At 45.8% G+C, this 22,402-nt stretch overlaps 7 protein-coding genes across 7 annotated transcripts; 4 read left to right on the forward strand and 3 right to left on the reverse strand.

Moving 5' to 3' along the window:
- Nucleotides 1-2,032: 2,032 nt before the first annotated feature.
- TREMEDRAFT_62412 (uncharacterized protein) lies at nt 2,033-2,680 on the forward strand (the record flags this gene model as incomplete). Its single annotated transcript, XM_007004643.1, has 2 exons — nt 2,033-2,363; nt 2,481-2,680. The coding sequence occupies 2 exons, from the start codon at nt 2,033-2,035 to the stop codon at nt 2,678-2,680; spliced, it is 531 nt and encodes a 176-aa protein (XP_007004705.1).
- Nucleotides 2,681-2,997: 317 nt separating this feature from the next.
- TREMEDRAFT_62413 (uncharacterized protein) lies at nt 2,998-3,846 on the forward strand (the record flags this gene model as incomplete). The annotated part of the gene is made up of 1 exon (XM_007004644.1): nt 2,998-3,846. The coding sequence occupies one exon, from the start codon at nt 2,998-3,000 to the stop codon at nt 3,844-3,846; it is 849 nt and encodes a 282-aa protein (XP_007004706.1).
- Nucleotides 3,847-4,333: 487 nt separating this feature from the next.
- Nucleotides 4,334-8,852, reverse strand: TREMEDRAFT_73897 (uncharacterized protein; the record flags this gene model as incomplete). The annotated part of the gene is made up of 10 exons (XM_007004785.1): nt 4,334-5,605; nt 5,753-6,505; nt 6,647-6,759; nt 6,808-6,864; nt 6,914-6,955; nt 7,001-7,191; nt 7,218-7,281; nt 7,329-7,847; nt 7,969-8,395; nt 8,631-8,852. The coding sequence occupies 10 exons, from the start codon at nt 8,850-8,852 to the stop codon at nt 4,610-4,612; spliced, it is 3,384 nt and encodes a 1,127-aa protein (XP_007004847.1). The 3' UTR covers nt 4,334-4,609.
- A 1,362-nt stretch (nt 8,853-10,214) lies between these two features.
- Nucleotides 10,215-13,175, reverse strand: TREMEDRAFT_71667 (uncharacterized protein; the record flags this gene model as incomplete). Its single annotated transcript, XM_007004786.1, has 9 exons — nt 10,215-10,486; nt 10,619-11,019; nt 11,062-11,067; nt 11,114-11,217; nt 11,434-11,712; nt 11,884-11,973; nt 12,228-12,327; nt 12,615-12,750; nt 13,066-13,175. The coding sequence occupies 9 exons, from the start codon at nt 13,173-13,175 to the stop codon at nt 10,249-10,251; spliced, it is 1,464 nt and encodes a 487-aa protein (XP_007004848.1). The 3' UTR covers nt 10,215-10,248.
- Nucleotides 13,176-15,998: 2,823 nt separating this feature from the next.
- Nucleotides 15,999-19,325, forward strand: TREMEDRAFT_44066 (uncharacterized protein; the record flags this gene model as incomplete). The annotated part of the gene is made up of 13 exons (XM_007004471.1): nt 15,999-16,233; nt 16,362-16,627; nt 16,806-16,864; nt 16,904-16,960; nt 17,010-17,077; nt 17,122-17,231; nt 17,276-17,361; nt 17,414-18,011; nt 18,062-18,130; nt 18,178-18,280; nt 18,433-18,632; nt 18,717-18,913; nt 19,155-19,325. 13 exons carry the CDS (start codon nt 15,999-16,001, stop codon nt 19,207-19,209), a joined length of 2,103 nt encoding a protein of 700 aa, XP_007004533.1. The 3' UTR covers nt 19,210-19,325.
- Nucleotides 19,326-19,468: 143 nt separating this feature from the next.
- Nucleotides 19,469-20,756, forward strand: TREMEDRAFT_30372 (uncharacterized protein; the record flags this gene model as incomplete). The annotated part of the gene is made up of 3 exons (XM_007004354.1): nt 19,469-19,675; nt 20,040-20,198; nt 20,502-20,756. 3 exons carry the CDS (start codon nt 19,469-19,471, stop codon nt 20,754-20,756), a joined length of 621 nt encoding a protein of 206 aa, XP_007004416.1.
- Nucleotides 20,757-21,121: 365 nt separating this feature from the next.
- TREMEDRAFT_73901 (uncharacterized protein) lies at nt 21,122-22,331 on the reverse strand (the record flags this gene model as incomplete). The annotated part of the gene is made up of 4 exons (XM_007004787.1): nt 21,944-22,331; nt 21,777-21,854; nt 21,344-21,634; nt 21,122-21,207 (listed from the first exon to the last, which is right to left on the reverse strand). Exons 1-4 carry the CDS (start codon nt 22,104-22,106, stop codon nt 21,122-21,124), a joined length of 618 nt encoding a protein of 205 aa, XP_007004849.1. The 5' UTR covers nt 22,107-22,331.
- Nucleotides 22,332-22,402: the final 71 nt, after the last annotated feature.

Raw genomic sequence — 22,402 nt, forward strand, 5'->3', positions numbered from 1 at the left:
CAGGGCTTCTTACGGCAACCTCAACGAAGTTAGGGGAGTCTCATTGTCGGGTTCTGGAGTGAAAGGAGGCCCAACTACGAAGTGCGGCGCAAAGAGCAGAAGAGTGGAGGATGGTCATGGGGAGGGAGAGAATGGGGGTACTACGCTGCTAAGTTCTCTTGCCACGACAGAGGTGTAATCGCTCACGAGGACGTTCGCGGCTAAAGAAGGGGGCGACTGTCACGAACTACGTCGTGACACCTCGATTACTCCACCAACAATGACCCTCCTTTGGCCATCAAAACCCCATCACGCCTTAACCTCTTTACTCTACACGTAACTCAGGACTTCTGACACCAAGTACGGCGAAGTTAGACGGAGTTAGGCTAAGTAGGGACAATGGGAGCAGAAGTACGGCGAAGTTAGACGGAGTTAGGCTAAGTAGGGACAATGGGAGCAGAAGTGCGGCGATGTTAGGCGGAGTTAGTCTAAGTAGGGACAATGGGAGCAGAAGTACGGCGAAGTTAGACGGAGTTAGGCTAAGTAGAGACAATGGGAGCAGAAGTGCGGCGATGTTAGGCGGAGTTAGTCGAAGGAGGAGGAGGATGGCCGAGGGCTCGGGGAAGTTGGACGAAGTGCGTTGAAGTACGTCAAAGCGCAAGAGGGTTGGATGAACGTCTAGGAGGAGTAGATAATATTAGCTGAGAAGATCGCTGAAGTTCTTCAGCGATCCTTGATTGTTGTCAGTAGTGAAAAACAGATAGAGATAGCTATATACAATTCGAGATACATCGCCATCAGTAGAACAAAACCCCAGTTAGAGTAACTACGCCGAAGTACGCCGTAGTTACACTCCTTTCGACGGCTGCGCCCTCTCGGTTGGGTGAGACTTCGACTCAGGAGCATCAAGTTAGCCGAGGTTCGTCGACCGTCGGTCTGCCAGAAGATAGTTGTTCGACGGCCGTGACATTAACCTCGTCACCCCACACGTAACTTAGGACATCTGAGACCAAGTACGGCAAAGTTAGACAGAGTTAGGTGAACCAGGGACAATGGGATCAGAAGTACGGCGAAGTTAGGCGGAGTTAGGTGAACTAGGGACAATGGGAGCAGAAGTGCGGCGATGTTAGGCGGAGGTAGGTGAACTAGGGACAATGGGAGCAGAAGTGCGGCGATGTTAGGCGGAGTCAGTCGAAGGGAGGAGAAGGACGGCCGAGGGCTCGGGGAAGTTGGACGAAGTGCGTTGAAGTACGTCTAAGCGCGAGAGGGTTGGGTGAAGATCTAGGAGGAGTAAATAATATTAGCTGAGAAGATCGCTGAAGAACTTCAGCGATCTTTGATTGTTGTTAGTAGTGAAAGATTGATAGAGATAGCTACGTACAAATCAAGATACATCGCCATCAGAGAAAAACCCAAGTTAGAGTAACTACGTCGAAGTACGCCGTAGTTACACTCCTTTTGACGTCTGCGCCCTCCTGGTTGGGTGAGACATCGACTTAGAAGCGTCAAGTTAGCCGAGGTTCCTCGACCATCGGTCCGTTAGAGAGTGGTTGTTCGACGCGCGTGACACAGGAATTGAAGTTGTTATAAGCGGAGAAGAGTTATGCCCATATGTGGACGCTAAGCGTTGACCACCATGTAGCTTCCAAGGGCAAGGTGAAAAGTGGGACCCCTGGAGTATGATGTACACATTCCAGCTACTTCAGGCCGCACATCCTTGTTCACTAGAGGTCAAAACGCTTTTAGAGTACCAGGACATTCGACTGTCTGATGACCAGGCATCACACATTCTTCGAGGATCACCACGGTGTCTCGGATATGATGATCGAACAACGCCTGAGACCCGCGGCCGCGGTTTTGGCCCCGGTCTTGCCTTCGGGCAGTCGGGGTCGGGAACGTAACAGCCCGCCAAGCCGGATTTGTTCTATCTATATAAGGGTGAAACCCCATCAAAGACAACCTTCCAGTCATCCTTTTCCATTTTAGACCAGCGCTAGAGTCTTAGAATCTTTCTATTCTTTCAACTTGCCTTGGTACTTTACCTGATACCGCAATGTCATCGCAAACTCCTGAGTTTACTGATGAGATACGTGCTGCCCTTCGAGTGGCGATAAAATATCCTCCTGGCGTCCTCCCCTCAGAAGAAAGCATGTTTCAACATCACCCATCCCTCAAGCTTATCACGGAGCCTGAGGATACAGAACCAAGAACTCTCAAAAATATCTTGCCTGAATTGTTGATGCAAGACAAGGAACAAAAGGTTGTCATTGACTCTTCATTCTCGGATATGAATTTCGGACTTCAGAGTATCTCTTCAGTCCGTGAAGGGAGTTTGAGCTCACCAAATTCAAATGATCCAAGCTTGGACGTATGGTACTTCACCTGTATTGTAAGAGTACCGTCCATGGCGTACCGACGTAGTCTTGTAGATTCAAGCAGACCATTTACACTCTATACGAGGCCTTCTTCAATCCGGGATGGTAACACAAGCTATGGACAAGTACCAAAGATTGAAGGCTTCACACAAACAGGCTCCATCTACGTACATTCCACTCACATTACCGTCCAAATTATCTCTCAATTGAAACAAGGAAACGTCACTTGTGCAGGTCCAGAGATCACGCAAGGACGTTTGGACAACTGCTACTGTTCGGTGGCCTATCCTCGAAGGTCGACTTTGGAATTGAGATCCGTGCGTTGATAGTGAAGTACGAGAGTGGAATTATCACTATTTTTGCCACATGCCACATTGCCACCCGAGTTGTTTTCATTTGATTCCGCTCTGTTGACGCGTGACTGACTTTGCTCTTCCGCACAAATAGAACTTGATTCAACTTTAAGCAAACTTACTCGTTTTTCCCCCCTTGGGCGTCTTTGTCTTGTCCACCAAAACTCCCATATTCATATCCCTCAAAGAACAAAAGACTCTCTCTTTTCTCGTGATCGTCTATTGCCATTTCTGATTCCCTATCAAATCGATTAACCTCTAATATACCCAACGATCATCACGAACTCATCATGCCCATTACAAAAGCCAAAGGCGCAATTTTCTCCATTTACGCCGATTCCCCAATCCGAGCACCAACTTCTTCATCTTCATCTTCCATTACTCGACAACCCAGTAAAAACGTTAAATCGGAAGTACCTCGTAAAGCTCTTGCTTCACTTCAACCTTCTAGTCGAAAAGGTTTCCCTTCTTCATCGTCGACAAATATCGAAAAGGTCAAAATCGATAAGAATGATTCCGACCCGAAGAAACAGGGTGTTCCTGGTCCGATTTTATTGAAATCGAAACAGAATGTGAAGAGACAACATGATGTCTTATCTCCCACTACACCAAAACCGACAGACGAAAAACATCGTTTAGGACCAAAAAGACGAAAGAGTGTATCAGGGAAAGAGAATGTTCCTGTTGTTCCCACGCCTGAAACTAGAACAACACGTTCGATTGTTGAGCAAGGAAAAGGTGATGGAACCAGAGATAGAGAAACTGGATTGTTGGATTCACCTGCTGGTCGAACGAGGAGTAAAACTCGACATAGTACAAACATTAGTATATCAAACCTTACTTCCATCACTATTTCCAGTCCTTCGAGAGTGTCAAGACGAGCTACTGTCAATTCTACCCTTATCGATCGAGTGGGAATGCCCACCTCCACTCGTCACCTACCCGAGATTGAAATATCCGGGAGTTGCCACACCAACGAGGGAAATCGATCAGAATTGACTCTTCAAGCAAGTGGGAAGGGGAAGGTGAAAGGGAAGGGTTTGGCGGTGAAGGGAGATGGACCTTTAGCAGATGTTAGTGAAGCATATGGTGCTACGGGAGAAGAACCAGAGGGTTTCAGACAAGTTATGAGGATTTAAGATATCGTGAGTCGTTTCATCTATGCCCATTCTTTTACATTCCCTCCCTGTATATGATCGTCCCCACATCGTCAAGGTATCGCCATCATTGAAGTGACACTAAGATCAATGGCCCAGGGTTAGACTAGGACTTGAAATAACTCATGATCAAGAAATACCAGGCTGACGCATAGAAGACGACCTTGACGAACTTGTGACGCTTTGCAGCCAATCCTGTCTATACGCATACACCCACGCAATACGGACAATATTACATACCCTTATAACGCTTGATCAAAATCTACATATTCATGTCCTATACCTAACCCTTTATTCGTCATTTGTCCAATTACCAACTTCTTCCTACCAATCGACCAATAACTTGATCTGTCCTCCCTCTTACTATCATTCATCATCATCATCATCCGACATTCCGGTCTCTTGTGCTTTGCTTGTACCATGCCTATACCTCAAAGTTCATATATCTATGCCTATTGCATCGCATAATGACAATTATGACATGCATCTATTTCTACCCTGAAGGGGTAATCGTTCAATCGTTTAAATCAAAATAATGTATAGATCGCTACAGTCTCATGATTCCGTCAATCCATTCTATCTTTCCCGTCTTCCTCGACTTCCCTGATCCTTCTCCTCGTCTCATTTTGAGTTTCTCCTCGACTCATCTGACCGTGCACTCGACTCTTTCACTCTTATGTCCAAAGTCTCTTCACAATCTGCCTCTTCCCCATCTCCGCCTATCGGATTCCTTATACACTGGTCATTACACGTAAACAGCACAAGAAAATATAGCAGGTCTATGATCACTTCTACCTTCCAACTGTCTCATTCCAGCATCATCAATAGTTCCATAATGCAAGCACACGACTTCACCTCTTTGATGTCTTTTCACTTTCCCATCTTCTGATCCTATCACATGACTTGTCTGACGGGACAACCCCGGTCCGAGATTTCCTCTTGGGATTAACCAACTAGGTCTTGACATATCTTTGATAAATCTTGAAAAACTATTTCGATCATCATGTCCTTCTTGACCCAAATGACTGACTCCGATAGTTTGAGTCCTCCTCCAATTATGGTTTGATGAACTTTTCGAAGTTACATATTCCGATGACGCGCCATTTGTATGGGGACGATCTACGAAGGGACTTAGATGACTTGAAGATGCTTCTGTGTGAATGGGAGAACCAAGTTCCATCGGACCTGCGGATATACTGGGTGATATCATAGTTTGAGATCTAGGCGCTGATCGGGATAAATCAGAATTGGCTCTTCTCCTAAGATTGGGATTAACAGGAGAAGAGAAAGATCTATCGTGAGAAGAAGCTCGATCAAATGTTATTGATGGTTGAGATGGTGGACTCCAATTTTCTCCATTCAACAATGGATGTCTTTTTGGTGTGGGTGAATCGTTTGTGGGTGATTTAATCATCAGAGTAGGTTTGGGTCGAGGTACTAGACCGGTTCCGGTGGTTGGTGAGCGAGACGAGAGAGTAGAGTCAATGGGTGAAGCGACGAATTGATTTGGAGAATCAGGATCATGAGGTGGAGTAGGAGGAAGGGGTCGGTTGATTCTTACACGATCGATATGCGCGGGTTCGATGGAAGTACTACGTCCAGGACGAAAATGATCTCCGAAGTGTGTGAAGGCTTGGGATAAACGTGAGAATCTGTCTCTAGACAGGGACGGGGGTGGCATCAGGTGATCCGAAGAAGAAGGATCAGGAATGATATGGGCTTTCCAAAGAACTCGATCGCACTGGCTTTTAGCACTTTGCCAGTCGTATGATGGCTCATCTGCCTGATGTGAAGGAAAATCTAATGAAGGGGCCAACAGAAGGTGCAGGAGGAACAAAATGACAATGACGACAGAAGGCGACGGGACTACTTTCGTATGAAGACTCACCCAACTCGGTACCCTTTGCTTCTTTGAACTATCATACACACCTTCCCTCGTATCCACCTCTTCATCGTCCTCATCACAATCATCATCCACCTTCCTCGTCGCTCTCCCCGAAACAGACCTTTTGAGAGAAGTCAACCTACTCAATTTCGCCACACTGCCAGAACTCATCCCTGCTGACCCTCTCATCACATTTGCCGGACTACCAGACGTCGAAAATAACGGATCGTCATGAATCCCAATCTCCCCGGAATGTTTACCAGAAGCCAAAGATGAAACAGATGTTCTTCTGGATGTATCCTCGAACTCTCTTGATTCTGCACGATTTACTTTTCTTCTTCCTTTACGCGGAGGGGTCAACACGGCATCTAGCTTGATCAAACTTAAAAAATGTTTGGTCTTGACTTTGACCGCTGCTTCCAAAGCTCTATGACGGGAACCGTAAGCTCCTGCGCCGTATGTGGGTACAATGTCGGATTCTTCGTCGTCAGGATCTGTGCCATTGAAGGAGTTGGTTCGGGAGTTGGCGTAGGATTCGTATGATCGACGACCAGAGTTGTCAGTGACGTTGCCTTCGTCACAGGGTTCCGTTTCTCCAGCAAGTTCTTCATGATCATCCGCCTCGGGAACATGATCAAGTAGTCTTGTACCGGGTTCGCTGGAGGAGGGTCTGTGAGGTGATTCATTCGTATTGCGCCGACGTAGCGATCTTCGTTGTTCTCGCGCGGTGGCCTTGATAGATTTCCAGACATCATACTGAATGTCAACCTGCTACTTCGCTTCGCGTCCATGCCGCAAATAGCCACTTCAACTTGCCGCATTTAAGGGAATTAAGTCAGACCGGCGAGAAGAGAGGTAAAAAGGTCCAGGCACTTATAGATCTAGGGTAGAGCTCACCTTGAAAGTCGGAGGAAAGTCAATGGTCGCTTCTTGGAATCCAGGGAAAGGGTTTGAAGAAGAGTTCATCATGGCATTCCTCAACTGATCCCACATCAAGGCTTCGGCATATTCTGTCAGTCAGTTAATCGGCTTGGGATATTTTTCGACAAGCCGCTGACTCTTTTGCTCCACCAGCCACTCCGCATGTAATCTCGACAAGTCGACTCTGAAGTTCACTACATCTCTCAGCACTCATATCCATCCATGATTTCGCGGATGACTCACAATCGCCACACCAGAAGACTGTGTCAAACTTATCCGTAATATCTGTCCATTAGTCTCTTCCAGCCTTCGTAATCATGATAGACTCACCTTTCTCGTTCGCTCTGGGATCGTCTTTGGGCAAAAAACAATCCAGCCGAAGATCGCTTTTGATCTTCTCTATATTGGCCAAACGAGCATGTTGACGACTGGTATGTGCGGCCAGATGCGAATTCACGAACAAAAATGTGTGATCTGCCAATTTCAAACTTATCCCACTTACTCGATCAGCCGAAGAGTTCCTTTTTGGATATTTATTCTCACTCACATTCCACCTTTATTACCTAGTCGGCCTCCTGCTAATCCCGCAGTAACGAAATCCTTGTCGACTCCTACATCATCAGCTAAAATCACCCCACACCAAGTTGATGAAGCTTACCTTGTACGAGATGCTGACATCCTTTGTACACATAAACAGATAGATACATCCCCATCAAACGTTCTTTGACCACATGAACATAGCATTTCTCTCCCCCACCCATAGCGCCAGGGTTTGGGGAAGGGGGAATGACTATGCCCAGTTTTTCCGGTTTCTGTCTCAACGATCCGGATGACAATTTGTGGGGTAACAACCCAGAGGCGTCTTTGGGAACGGAGAGAAAATTGGCGTATGAAGCTTCGGCTTCATCACTTGATGTTCCGGATGAACTGAGAGATGATTGAGATCTACCCAAAGGAGATGTAGCCAGAGGTAATGGAAGATGATGGGTTGCGTTTGGACGAGGTATGAGCATAGGAGAGCTGATTTTGGGAGTAGTGGGAGCGGAGTTTGATCGTGACATTTGGGGTGGTTGAGAAGTAAGGCCAAAGGGTGAACTAGAATTGCCAGAGGTCCAATCTGTAAGGACAGGAGTGGAGAAACCACTTTTGATTTCCGGTGCGGGACCGCAGAACCATTCTGGGTGTTAGTCATGCCACCACGAGTCCAAGGGAAGAACATGCAGAAGCTCATTCAATGGGGAAAAAAGTTTGACCACCGGGAGGGGAGGATGATGAGGTCCACAACATCTCCGACTCACCATCTAACATTGTGCTCCAGCCTTTGCTGGACCTATGTACTCCCGGAGTGAGTGGTGAAGCAGTTCTTGATTTTCCCTCTCCATCTATCCCTTCATCCATATCATAACCTTTGGGCAGAGGTGGTAAAGCTTTTAACTCTCCATTAGGTGATTTCAACTCTCCTGAAACTTCTTTCTCCATATCCACAGTCAACTCTTTCTGTTCCTTATCTTTATCTTTTCGATGACCAGTCATACTGACACCTTTCATGAGACCTCCTCCTAAACCACGAGGAACACCAGAATGTGTTGGGCATTCCTGTCCTGCAACGACGACGATATGATAAGGATGTGAATCTTCCACTCCAAGATCTGGAAGTCCGTCGATTGGAGAAGTAGGACTGTATTGGGGGACGTTACCGAAGAGAACTGAGAGATCCCCTTTGGGCTGATTATCAGCTGTTTTGCATACAATCGTTTTGAACGCTATCCCCCTTAATCCCCTCAACCAGTCCATTCCTTGAGGACCGCAATTCCCCAGTTTGAAAGTCCCTACAATACTGTCAAAATCTATTTGCAATCCACACAGATTACATCCACAGATCAAAGCAGGCATGAGACAGATTGAAGACCAATGAGAAATATGACAGTTGACAGAAAAGAGTGTGGGGAAATATACATACCACAGCATCTCCCATATTCCAAGTCACCACCATAACCTTTATGGCGTCTCTATCAACTATTTTCTCCTTCACTTCCTCGCCAGCATCCGTGTTACTTCTCTTGGTTTCCTCCGCATTGGAATTTTGGAGATGAGGGGCAGGTGCGAACAGAGCATGAAGTCTATGAAGAACGTTGGATTCGTATGTCGGCGGAGGACGCATAGATTTTGTAGATCTTGTCATTTTATTATCGTTTGGTCACTAGAGTGACACGATACTACTGGAGTAATAGTAGTATTGGTAGTAGTGACAAGCTATAGACAAAAAGTCAGCATAGATGTTCTTTCCATAGTCTGCATGGACGGTGTTACCACTCCGATTTTGAGAAACCCATAGCATTGACAATATTCTTCCGTTCATCCCATTGCGTTTCTCATGTTTTGTCCTCTGAAGACGTGTATCTCCTCAGACCGTCCAACTATAAGATGGCACTGGACACAATTTTCCCCATTTGAATTATGCCCTCTACGACAATCTGACGATCCGAGACTTGTGAAAGTCCACAAGTCCTCAATCTGAGTTCTCTCTCCGAAAGGGTCATATATCATAAGGTCCGTATCCGATCATACAATATGCGAGAAGGGTAGGAAGAGTGACGGAATCGTTACCCACCTCAAGTACCTGATGCGGATGTGCGGACCTCGCTCTAGAAAAGGCAAAACAACAATCGATCAGGACGTCGAGAGGAGTTGACGAGCGAGTCTTTTACACCTGTTCTTGAATGGAGTACAGTCGCGGTCGACGCATGTCGGAGTGTCGAGCTGTTTCTGAGACTAAGGATCCAAACGGAGTAAAGTACAAACGGTGTGAGGGGGAGAGAGGAAGAGAATAGACAAAACTTGGATCGAAATACGGAGCGAGTAGCAAGGGGAGACAATTCCTTTGATGTTTCGTCTATTTTCCACTCATCTCTCTGCTACTTATATGTCATGGCCAGGGTTAGGATGTCTTTACACTCCCTTCATCGTCAGGATCTCAAGCAGGAGAATCCAACACTGAGTTTCACTCCAGCTCAAGGGTCAAACCACAATGTACTAGACCTGTCGCTTTCACCTCCCCCTGCTCAAGCATCAGAACGGACGTTATACTGTCTGTCCGGGATCTTCCTCTTCTTCACTTTTCTAGCTGCTGGATTAGGGACTTCTTATCTCCTCTCACCACTCATATGCAATAAGGTCAGTTTGAGAAATACGGAGAAAGTTAGCTGATCTTTCAGACATGGTGGTATATAGGGTGCGAGGAAAGGTATAGGTATTTAATACCGATTCTCATACCTGTTACTGCTTGGTTCGGGATAGCAAACTGGGTAGGGTGGGAATACTTTCGGAATGCTTAAGACGATATGCGACTCTGTCAGGTTTATCCTACGATTTGGTGACAGTCGATCAGGGAACACAGACCACAGAGCTGCGTCCTAAGGTATGTTCTTCCTATCTCCTATCAGAAGTACCAGTAGTGTGGCGTCCATATTGACTCTTCAGTGGAACACCCAGTTATCTAGGAGCGTCAAGGGGCGGCGTAGACTGCAGCCATGCAGCCATAACGCAAGATGTCAAGATCATAACATATGCTTCAAGCTTCATTCTACTCTTCGACTTCGATTTCGTCTTCGCCACGCCCATCTTCCCCCGTACCATCCCCCTACAATCACAACAAAACTACCCACGATCCCAGCACCTATATACCCACTCTCATCGTTCGTCTTTGCCCAAAAACGCCACCAATTCCCTCTCAGCCCGCTATTCGGATCTTGTGCAGCGGCGGAACAAGACGAGCAATTGTCACCTATCAAACCGAGGATCTCGATGATGGAAATGCTATTTGTCAGGATCACATCTTTTTGCTTTACTGTCAATCCCTTCAGTCTTTATCTCACGTACATGAACGTGGCAGCTTAATGTGAACCCCTCTTCCCATGTGAAAACGAAAGAGCAAATGGAAAAGCTCACCTTAAAGCGACGACAATGGAAAGTAAAGTAAGTATAATTGATAAAGTCGACATTGTCGTTGTTTTCCTCAACACTTTTCCCTCCATACGTTCATCCTCATGAGCCATCTCTCCGACTTCGACTATATCATTCGATTTGGTATCCGCTTCTTCCTCCAACACAGTGCCCCCACGTCCTGTCTCAACTTTTAGCGGCGCCTCTTCATTTCTAGGTGAAGGTAACAATTCCTCCGAAACAGCCGCATTTTCGTCCTCTCGTGCAGTTGGCAAACTCGCAGATATCGGAAGACGAGGATGAAACAATGTCAGCTTTCCATCGGGATGTTGGCGACTTGGCGCAGCATATGCATATAGCATGAGAACCGAATCGAGGGAATCGACAAGTGACATTCCTGCGGTGAACTATCATTAGCTCTCAATTGGATGATCAAAGCGTGTAATCACTAATAGCTAAGCGTCAGTAGTGCTTTCAAGTTGAACAGATGAGGGGACTTACTGGAAATAGAACAATCTTGCCATGTGAAATTTGTTCGCCGTGGGGACCCCGTTGAGCTATGGCGGAGATGGCTAGTAATGCAATGGATGAAGCTGTGTCAAAGCCTGCTCGTCAGTTCATCCCTAAATGACTGCCATGTGAGGTTTCTGCTTTGTGCAGCCGATCTTGTAGGCCGAGAGAACAGGCGGGCCTTCGTGGTGATACGTATATTGCTGGGGGTTGAAACCGGTCTCGCGTTCTTCGTTGGGACTTATGAGAAGTAGAGAAGAGACGAGACAGGCTGAATGAGAGATAAGACTGCGTGAATGGAGAACACCTACCAAAGCCAAATAATATACCAACGGGATACATCTTCCATTCCCTATCCACCGCCTTCAAAATTGGTGCGATGATCCTGACCATACATCCTCCTCCTTGTATTCGTCTTGAATCCTCCTGATATGAAAGCTCTTCAATGGGTAATCCTGACCTTTGGGCTCTTTTGAGACGACGACGATCACGAAGAGCGGAATGAAGAAAGTAAGAATTGAGAACAGCTATGAGAAAAAGGAAAGAAGCAGATACGGATGTTCCTACGATACCTCCCACTGAACCTACTTCTGTCATGTCAGATTTCTGTGACGGCGGGGCTCATTTGACCAATCATATATATGCTTTGTAGTTACATCATGTGAGGAACACAGCAAGGAGTCAACGATGGAGATAAGCGGGCTCACGTCGATAAGGAAATCGGGATGGAGGAGAAGCAAAGAAAAGTGGGTAAGACGTACTATCGAGTTTATCGTAAATATCCACGGAGATAGCTATGGCAATATTGACAATTATTACTATCGTCGAGTGACCTAGAGAGAACCATAATCCTGAATGGTCAGCTGATGGCTTGAAACGAATTCAACTGAGAAGATCGATTGAGGGGAGGGATGAAGAGGGTAAGAAAGTAAGATGATGAAAATTTTGAAGAACAGCTGATAAGGGATGGTGACATTCGGTCATAGGAAGAATAGTGTCAGGGGCTATGTGTGGAATGTATGGGTCCAAACAAATGTCTGATAACTTGGTTTAGGTATCTTGGGGGTGGGGGGTGGGGGGGAGTAAGGATAGAGGGAAGACATACCAACTGTAATTGGTAATCTTCCTAAAGATACCAATTGTCTAGTAGCATTATCAATAGCAGAAATATGATCTGCGTCTAATCCATGTCTTAGTCCTATAGTCTGTTTGGTCAGTCAAACGTCGGGAACATCTCACTTTCACATTGACCATCTTGACATGAAAGAAAAGCAGATTCGTTCTTCAAGCGAAGGACATCTTACTCGTACTTGCTGCATGCTGCATGCTGCTGGACCCGGGGGGAGGTGGAAGGATACCCGAGTTCAAGTATTAAAAAGTTCAGAGTAACAATAATATCCTCTTGATTGGTAGGTCAAGAGGGGAGCAGAGAAGACATGAGAGGAGGAGGGTAATGAGAAAGTCAAAGAGAGAGAAGGAAGACATGACGTACCCAAGAAAGAAGAGCTAATCCTATCAATCCACCACCATCATGAGAAGCAAATATGATTCCAGCTATGATCCAAATCACCGCATTTGCCAATATCTCACCAAACAACAAAAGACTCGCTCTACCTAAAAGAGTCAGTCTACGGGGGTTGTTCACCTTGTAGAATGACCATTTAGGAAAACAAGAAGAGAATGAGAGCATGAGTATGTCATTGGATCATGGGTAAACCGAGAGTCTTTGAACAGACAAATTCAAAGAACGTGAGAAGGGTTGAAACTTCTTATGTGACGTCATACAGAACAACCTTCAAAATTGTGGGCATCTTTTCAAATACTGTACATAGTGAAACTCTTACTGTAAGAGTACTTTTTTCAAAACAATTTCATCATGATTACAGGATACAACAGACACTTTTACATGTTAAAAGAACCACCAAACATACAATCAATTATACTGCCCTTCATTCTTCCAGGTTCCAGAAGGATCAGCAAAAAACCTCAAAGCATTATAACTTTCTCCTTTCTTCAATGCTTCTTTCTCCATCTTTTTGGTCAAACGTTTCATAGTATTCCTCATCGCATCACCTTCTTCACCTAATATTGTATCGATCGCGTGTTGTAATTCTCTTTTCACAGCTAGAGCAAATCTAGAGTATCTAGGTTTGTTTGCGAATAATGGGTTGTATATGATTTGTTCGAGTGTGATACCGATTGGGACGAATTGAGTGAAGAAAGTTGCATTATGGATTTGGTCTCCACTTCCTGGCCAGAATACTGAGGTGAGCGAAGAATTCGCATTTATTTGTACACAATCACACCGTCATGACATACCAACTTCACCCTCGACGTGAAAATTATCACTCTCGAGAATCTTCCGATGATGATGATTCGCTTGGGAGTAGGTCAGTCACAGGGTAGCAGCGGAATCTTCGAGTGGGGATGTGAATGAGTTTCGTGCGAGGAGATGATGAATGGGATAAGTTCATTCGCCATCCATCAGATTAGACAAGGATGAGAGAGTCTCAAGAGTTGGAGAAAACAACTTTGTGACTCACTTAAAGGTACTCCTCCTCTTATCCCCTCCATGATACTTACCAAACCTCCATGACATAGAAATCCCATCGTGGCTGGATGCGACAGTATTCCGCTTTGAGGTGCCCATAACATATACAACCCTCTTCCATTCGATTTTCTCACTTTTCTCTTGCACATTCTTTGTACATGTTCGGGGGCGTTACCTCTGGTAAGAATGTATCGTTGACCCGACTCGTGCAACAATTGCAATACCGCTTCCAGCATATGAGTCGGGGGAGCAAAGAAGAGTGTACCAAAACTATCATTATCAGTCATTCTTCCCCATGTCAAGATTCTCCCAGATATGAAGACCAATGATGGGGAGATGAGTAGCAGGATAAGGGACAAAAAAACACGATCTGAGAAAGACATGCTCACCTGATGTACAAAACGCTTCGCGGTCCGTCCTCCCTCAAAGCAGTCTCAAGAAACCGGCCGACGTGTGAGTCAAGATCCGGAGGAGGGTCCAAATGCCGAGGAGGAAGTAGTGGACCGAAAAGATGTAATCTTCGAGAAAGACTCCAAGGTTCGAACGAATTTCCTCGGTCACAGGTACAACAATCTTCTCCAAGGAAAGAGGGCCAGTTGGGATGAAGGAACATGCTGAAGTCTTTGAGATAACGCTCGACGGAGGGCTCGCGAGCCAAGTTAGGTCCTACTGTCATGTCAAACGTGAAACCCACTTGTCCGCAGGGGTGAACTCACCGGTACCGGACTGTTTGTCGCGATCGGCTACGTGTGAGTGAAGGTCTACCCGTGACGTCGTAATGGACATCAGACTCACAAGAAGAAAGCAAGGCATGCAGCTTTAAGACTTCTTCCAAACTCCCGTACACCTTTGATCAGCTCATCCATGCGCATCAGCGTCCCCACCCTTGTTCCACTTTCTGAGCGAGAGAGGCAACGGGGATGAATCAATTCGTGTCCACTCACATATCTTTCCAAATCCTCATAGTCCGGTTGTAGCCTATGATCCAAAGCATACCTACAATTCTGATGGAAAGCACCATAAGGACCATGAAGATCTTCCGTCATTGTCCTTTTCATCAGGTCATATTCTTTCGCCGACCTTGAGGACTCACCTCGCAAAGTAATGAGGACTGAGTTCGGAATAACAAATCAGTTTCGGTCGCTTCCTCTCGTCTATGATAGAAGCCGCATTCATCCTCAAACAAAACCTCACCGCTCGACCTCCCAGAGCAGAGTCTAAGATGGTCATGTTGGGTGATAAAGGCCAAGGCTCTATAGTTTTCCCTGTGATAAGATCATCAACAGGTTCCTTTGCCAGAACCTTAGGGTAAATCCGTTGAAGTTGTTCGTATACCATACTCTGTCGACTGTAGAAATCAGGAATGGTCGTGTATCCATGATTCGGTTGATCTTGTCCGATGGGTATATGAACGATTTTGATTCGGTTTTGGTCTATGAGATGATGAGACATTTCGATTCGAGCTAAGGTTTGGAAGCATGATGGAATAAGAAGGGTACAACATGTATCAGGTTCTACAAAGTGCATTCCGGCAATGAGAGCGATGAAGGATCGAACGTGATTCCATCTGCATATCAGCAGCGTCAAGTGATGTGCTCCACCATGAGCCTTCACGAATATAAAGAAGTCTATGTGACATGGTGAGATGCCATCAAGGATAAAGAAAGATTTTATTTAAAAAAGAAAAGACAGAGACGTACGCTGCGTGAGGTACCATGAGAAAGACGACAGGATCCAATTGACCATAATACCCCTCATCATCTTCATCGTCGTCTTGTAACAGAAAGGTCAGTGGGATGGTAGCTGTATTCTGTCGACGGACGGTTTCGTGCGCCTCGGCTCCATCTGAATGAGATGATAGACGTCGACCAAGCACGGGGGAACGCGGGGGTCGTTGCATGATAAGATGGCCACCGATGGAGGCACGACTTTGGTAGGTTCTGGTCAGCTGAAATGTGATTGATGTGAGTGAGAGAGGGATCAAGAGACATAGTGGAGGAATGCAACGAGGTAGACTTAGACCTGCGAGTAGTACCGTTAACTGCCGTCACATGTCATACTATTGCGTCAGAGTGGTTAGCTGTCGACTGGCCAGACTGTTCTCCCCCTCGTGATCGCTCATGAGCCTCTCGCGATCGTGATGTGAATGTAGAGTAATTGAGTAAGTTATCGACGAAATCGACTTCCCGGACACGGAATCAGATTCTTGGGAATTGCTCTGACACGCTTTAGATGACTTAAGGTATGAAGTAGGTACTCAGCTACTAGCTACATTATCAGATGCGCTACTTGTAACAGCTCACGTCACTCAAAGCGAGGTCAGCGATGCCTCCTCAGTTCTGGAAGCCCGGGACCGCAGCTCCTGGATCTTCTTTAGACAGAGACACCGAGACAGAAGGTTCTCTTCTCCCTTCTCTCAATCCTCAAACGGCTCATCTATCCCTTGACGCTCAACGACAGAGATTGCCAATCTACAAACATAGAGAAAAACTTCTTTGGTGTGTTGAGAAATACAGAGTGGTCATCGTTGTCGGTCAAACAGGTTGTGGGAAATCTACTCGTCAGTCTCATTTCCTAATGAATTGCTCCTTCTAACACCTACCACAGCCTCTCACTGTCCATATCTCTCTCTTACCATCCCGTGGTCTACAACTCCATGTTCAGATAGGAAGGTTTACTGATGCATAGAAATACCTCAATATCTGCATGAGGTAGGATGGACGTCCCAAAACCTCGTCGTTGCTTGTACTCAGCCCAGAAGGGTAGCTGCAACATCAGTTGCCACTCGCGTAGCTGAAGAAGTCGGAAGTGTGCTAGGAGATGAGGTGGGGTATTCCATTAGATTCGAAGATCTATCAAGTCCGACTCGGACGAGGATAAAGTATATGACGGATGGGATGCTGTTCAGGGAGTGTATGACGGATCCCTTGTTGAGTCGATATAGTGTTATCATGGTGAGTCCAATTGCTGTCCCCGCTTCCTGTGCCATCTTTCAAGATTCAGACTCCTCTCTATTCGAGATGGAAGTACATCCACACTGCTTCATACAAAGATTAGTCTGTCCGGTTTGAATTACCCCTTAGAACTCCGCAAAAAAGGATGGGAAATTGACGAATTTGGAACTGATGACAGGTGGACGAAGCACATGAACGAGGTGCATATACCGATCTCCTTTTGGGGTTATTGAAAAAGTGGGTGTCCTACTGAGAAAAGTCTGGTACTGACGTCAGAATCATGCGTAAACGTCCTGAACTGAGAGTCATCATTTCGTCCGCGACTATCGACGCGTACGTCTTTACCATAACCATTCTCATTCCGAGCCCTGTTGACCATCAGAGAAGACTTTTACGAATATTTCAACTCGAACTCCGACCATGCCGATCGATCCAAAGATGACGCCATCAGTGAGCTGAACTCTCTTCGCAACACATCCCGTCTGACCAAGTAGTTGTCAGTCTCGAAGGTCGCATGTTCCCCGTCGAAGTCTGTTATCTCAAGCAACCATGTGATGATTATTGTGCAGCCGCCGTTCAAACCGTCTTTGACATTCATCTGAGGGTAAGGTCTTTCCATTCCGACTCTTTCCTTTTATTAAGGAACAGGAACCCTCAGGAGATATTTTGGTTTTTCTTACTGGAAGAGAAGAAATTGACTCGGTGATACAACAAGTTACCGATCGTCTACAATCGTATGTTCTTCCTTACGCTCACAATCAAAAAGCTTGTTAGCCTGATATGTAGTTTACCACGTGCTGCACCTCAAATCCTTCCTCTTCCTCTCTACGCGACCCTTCCTGCGGAAGAACAAGCCATTATATTCGAACCTCCACCTCGAGATACCCGTAAGGTTATATTCAGCACCAACATCGCCGAAGCGTCCGTCACAATTGACAATATCCGATATATCGTCGATTCTGGTTTTGTCAAATTGAAAACATTCAATCCTAGAACTAATATGGATGTCCTCACTGTCACACCATGTTCTTTAGCTTCTGCCAATCAACGAGCTGGTAGAGCAGGCCGAACTTCTGCCGGAAAATGTTTTCGTCTTTATCCAGCTTCTATGTTACCTACTCGGAATCCCAGATCTCCCATGCCACTACAAACCCCACCGGAGTTGACAAGATCAGATATCAGTTTGTATCTCTTACAACTCAAGGCTTTGGGGATAGATAATGTTGCCAAATTTGATTTTCTCAGTCCACCATCTAGCGAGATGATGATCCGCGCTTTGGAATTTTTGTATTGTCTAAAAGCGATTGATGATGAAGGAAGATTGACAAGACCGTTAGGGGAGAGGATAGCGGAAGTTCCTTTAGACCCGATGATGGCTGCTATCGTGAGTTGCCTATCATGTCGCCAATTCAAGTGTATGGACTAACGGTCTAGTTGTTGAACTCTGCGGCGTTCAAATGCAGCGAGGAGATCTTGACTATAGCTGCTATGACGTCTGTCCAAGTGAGTTTGAATCCGGAAATGGAATATGAATTCTGCTGATGAAGTAGGACGTGTTCATCCAACCTTCGGGAGGTATGAAAGCTACTATGGCGGAATTGGAACGACGAAAATTTACCGCTGAGGAAGGTGATCACTTGACTCTTCTCAACGGTGAGTCATCTCCCGAATGCTGACTCGGTGTCTACCTACCCTCACTGCCTCGGTTCCTCCCTCCCCGCGCTTTGAACTTTTGAGCTCTACCCTTCGATCGTATCCCCTTGGATGCGGAGATTGCTTCTTCAAGGATGAATCGCTGACCTCAGCTTACAACGCATTTACCAGATTTGGCGCAAAAGACAAATCATGGTGCGGCAACCATCGGTTAAACTTTAAAGCTCTTTCGAGAGCTATGAGTATCCGGAAACAGTTGAAAAAGTATTTAGAAAGATTCGGAATAAAGATACAGAGCTGTGAGGGCGATGTGGTAAGATTGAGGAAATGTTTAGTTACTGGGTATTTCAAGGTGCGTTCATTTTTTTTCAGAGTCATTCAACATCCTCTCAAATGACTAAATCGGACGAGGAGTAGATCACATACTGACCTTTAGAACGCAGCTAGGATGATGCCAGACGGATCATATCGCTCCGCAAGGGAGAATGCCATACTTCACGTCCATCCTAATTCCGTAATGTTCACTAGACAACCTTCGACGGGATGGGTGATTTATCACGAGGTCGTAGAGACTACGAAAAGGTTTATGAGAGATCTGACCGTTGTGGAGGAAGAATGGTTGGTCGAGTTAGCGTGGGTTTTCGATGCTTCTCCTTGCCCCTCAATTCTTCCTTTTACTCTTATCCTATACCTGTGTCTTCATCCTAGGCGTCGAGCCTCAGTTTCTTTACTCAACTTTTAACACGCGTTCACTCTTGAGTCGTGTCGCTCATCTATTTCCGACCCGGGAGGGAATCAAAGCGGTGAGAGGGATGCAGTGGTGGCGAAGGAAGATAAAAATTCAAGTAGTAGGTTGACGATGCTGATTGTCCAGACCACATTACTATCAATTCAAAGGTGGGGGAATCAAGAAACATTTCAAAGATTAGATCTATTCTCGCCGTTTTCGTCTTCTTCTTAGTGTCGTGGATCTATCAAAATCCTATCGTCACTTGTGTTGTAGCCAGTAGCGAAAGTGCATGCATCCTCAAAAATGAAATGTTATGACGGAACCTGATTTTCTGCACGCAACTACCCCACGCCGGAATTGACGATTTCACTTCTTTCCATCCATCCATCCCTCCCTCTACTCGGCTTTCACTCTATAACTGTTAGTCACACTTAGCTTAGTAAAACTCCTACTCCATCATGACAACCCTCAACCCTTCTCATCTACCTATACCTGGTTCTTCCCGCGGTCAAGCAATCTACGATCCTTCTTCTTCCCGAGATGTTTTCCCTTCGATGGATATGGACCATTTATCAGATGATGATGATGAAAGAAAAGGTAGAAGAGAAGGTAGAAAGAGGGTTAGGGGGAATATGCCTCCTCTACCTGATTTGAGATTTGAACAAGTAAATGATTTCTCTCTTCCCTCTTACTCTGCTTTTTTACCCCAATCACTCTCTTCCATCTCTCTCCTATTTCTGACTTCAGATCTGCTTTATCTGCTTTCATGCTACTACTTTATTCGTTCACTTTCTGACCCAAACCAATACTCGAGTCCATTCCAAACTTTTTTACTCATTCGTATCTTTATTCACACCTTGAGTATATATAATGTTTTTGGTAACAGTTCGAACATTCTCATGACTCGCATTGTAAATGACACATTGTGCGGAATAACTTGCCCAAGGAGGAGAAGGAGAATAAATCTTAATATCTTAGTCATACCTTCTTTCCATCCGACCTTTCCTTCATCCTATTCCTACCGTTCAGACAATCTCAGAGAAAGGTCCCATACCTTCTTCAACTGAGAAAGAAGAAGAATTGGATGTTGGGTTGGTGACTGGTGCGGAAAATGACGAGGTTTTTCATTGGGGTAGAAAAGTCCGAGTGGATTGGGGCAAAGTTGGTTGGATAACTTTTCGTGATCAAGTAAGTTGATTTCTATCCTTTCAACTCTTTGAACAGCTGTCTTTATGATCACTTCTCGCCCTCGTGTCCTTCCATCAGATGAATCCATATTCTCTCCCTTCGGCAAAAAGTCCTCACTTTTAATTCATGTCATCCGCTCAGATGTGTATTGCCGTGTTACAAGATTGAAGGTGTAAGGTGCGAAATGTTTCATTCTACCTATCATGGAATAACTACTATATGTGCAAAAGGGTAATTACCAGCGAGGATGCGGTGAACGATGTCACGAACGAAGCAGGAAATGGAGTTGAGAGCTCATCTCAGCTTATTTCACCCTTGATACAAGGTGCTCTTTGGGGTTGGGCAGGTATCTTCCTATCCGCCTCGTCTATGTATCTCCGCTCATCCCTGTTCCCCGCTTCTCACCTTCGGAGCAGAGATACCGGTCGGGTGGTCGGTGGTGGTGGTGGCGGTGTGGCTCAAGCTGGGGGAGGCGAAGTGGTGGGGAGTGGTCAAGGGTGGTGGAGACGATGGGTCAAAAGTTTTGCGGGGGGTTTGGAAACTTCCACTACTATTTGATATCGTCACCCTCACTTTCTGACGCAATTCCTTGAGGTATTGCACAACGGTGAATAATGCATGAAATACATACACAATAGATGGATTGGGCATATGAGATGTTGAGACAATCATCGGGGTTATGTTCATATAGAATGGTCTTATCTGGTACATGTTGTCGTTGCTGCGTGGGTGGTAATCTTGCGAGGGAATCCGGCCAGTGAGACGATGTTACTATGTTGATTTACTGGGTGACAGACTCAATGCCGATGATCCGATGACCTTGGCCAAGTCGGAGATCTCGGTATGATCGGCAGAATGTTGCATTCGATGTATCCAAGAACATATTCCATCTGAATTCAGCCTCAGACCACGCGCTGTCTTTTTCACAAAGGTTCACAGCAAATAACCCATCTTGCTTTACTCAACTTGGAGATCAAAGAGAAAAAACATATAGGCTTCAAACCCAGGTCTGTGTGGTAAGATAGGAGGAATGAGAACAACATGAAGTAAGGGGTCAGTGATACAGGTGATGGGCATAAGAGAGTTGAAAGTCGAGTCGTAATCGATTGACGAGAGAGATAAAAGTCAGAATATAGATCACTCACCCGCTTCTACAATCATCTCCCCTCCATTCTGACTTTTCGGTCCAACACTTCCCACATGTCCAAAATTCTTTCCTGGTCCATTCTTCAAACTGGTCCATGTTCGCGATAACAAACCTCCGAGATCCTTTTCGTATTCCTTTTCTTCACCCTTCTTTGAGCCGGCTAATTTGGAGCTGAATTGTAAAGCGGTGTAGAGTGATAATGACGGATTTGCGTAGATGGGATAAGGGGAGTTGGTCAGGTCTTGATAAGCTTGGATAGGTTGGTATGAACCGCATCCTATGATAATGACTGTTGTCAGCATTACGTTCACTCATGCTTCACTCGTAGCTTGAGGACAGATCATTAATACGGTTTGTAGATAAAGAGTCCGTTTCGACACAAAAGGGGAATATGAAGTCATTGGAAAGTTGAGTGTGAGTAGACGACTTACTGGAGGTGCCAGAGGGTAAAGACGAAGGGGGGATCTGTTGCCCCAGTTGAGACGTATAAGCTTGACAGTTACCACACCCTGTCATCAGTGAGATCTAGGTGACGGGTCAAGATCTCGTCTGACAGTACGAAGTAGCGTCTCGACGAAAAAGGGGGGGATGAACTCACAGAAATGTCGAATGAAAATGACCACCATTCTCTTGTCTTTCACCAGATCACCAAATATGATCTTGTTCCCCTCCTTGTCAAATACCTCCGACTGTCTGACCTTGTCCCACGTTACGGGAGATGGTAAGACGTCAGCCCCGATGGAATGACTAGGATCTTGCATGAAGAAAAAGGTGTTGAGCAGTGGTTCTGCTGGTAGGCTACGATATACCAGTACGGATACAGACGTATGAATACTCGTAGTCACGAGTCGTTCGAACACACGACCTGTTCGAACACTCCTCTGCGCTGACGCCCGGTAGGTTTTGGTGCCTAGAAATTCGTCCTGCTTGAGATCAGAGGCTGTTCGAAAGGTTCGTGTGTTCGAGCGTCTCGTGTTAACGAGTACTCATACAGACAGTTGTTGGTAGGCTTCGGGTTGCCGGGGCGCAGGGCTCGCTTGTAACATTTCCGACGGGG

This window comes from Tremella mesenterica (assembly GCF_000271645.1).
Source record: "Tremella mesenterica DSM 1558 unplaced genomic scaffold TREMEscaffold_5, whole genome shotgun sequence".
Taxonomy (NCBI): domain Eukaryota; kingdom Fungi; phylum Basidiomycota; class Tremellomycetes; order Tremellales; family Tremellaceae; genus Tremella; species Tremella mesenterica.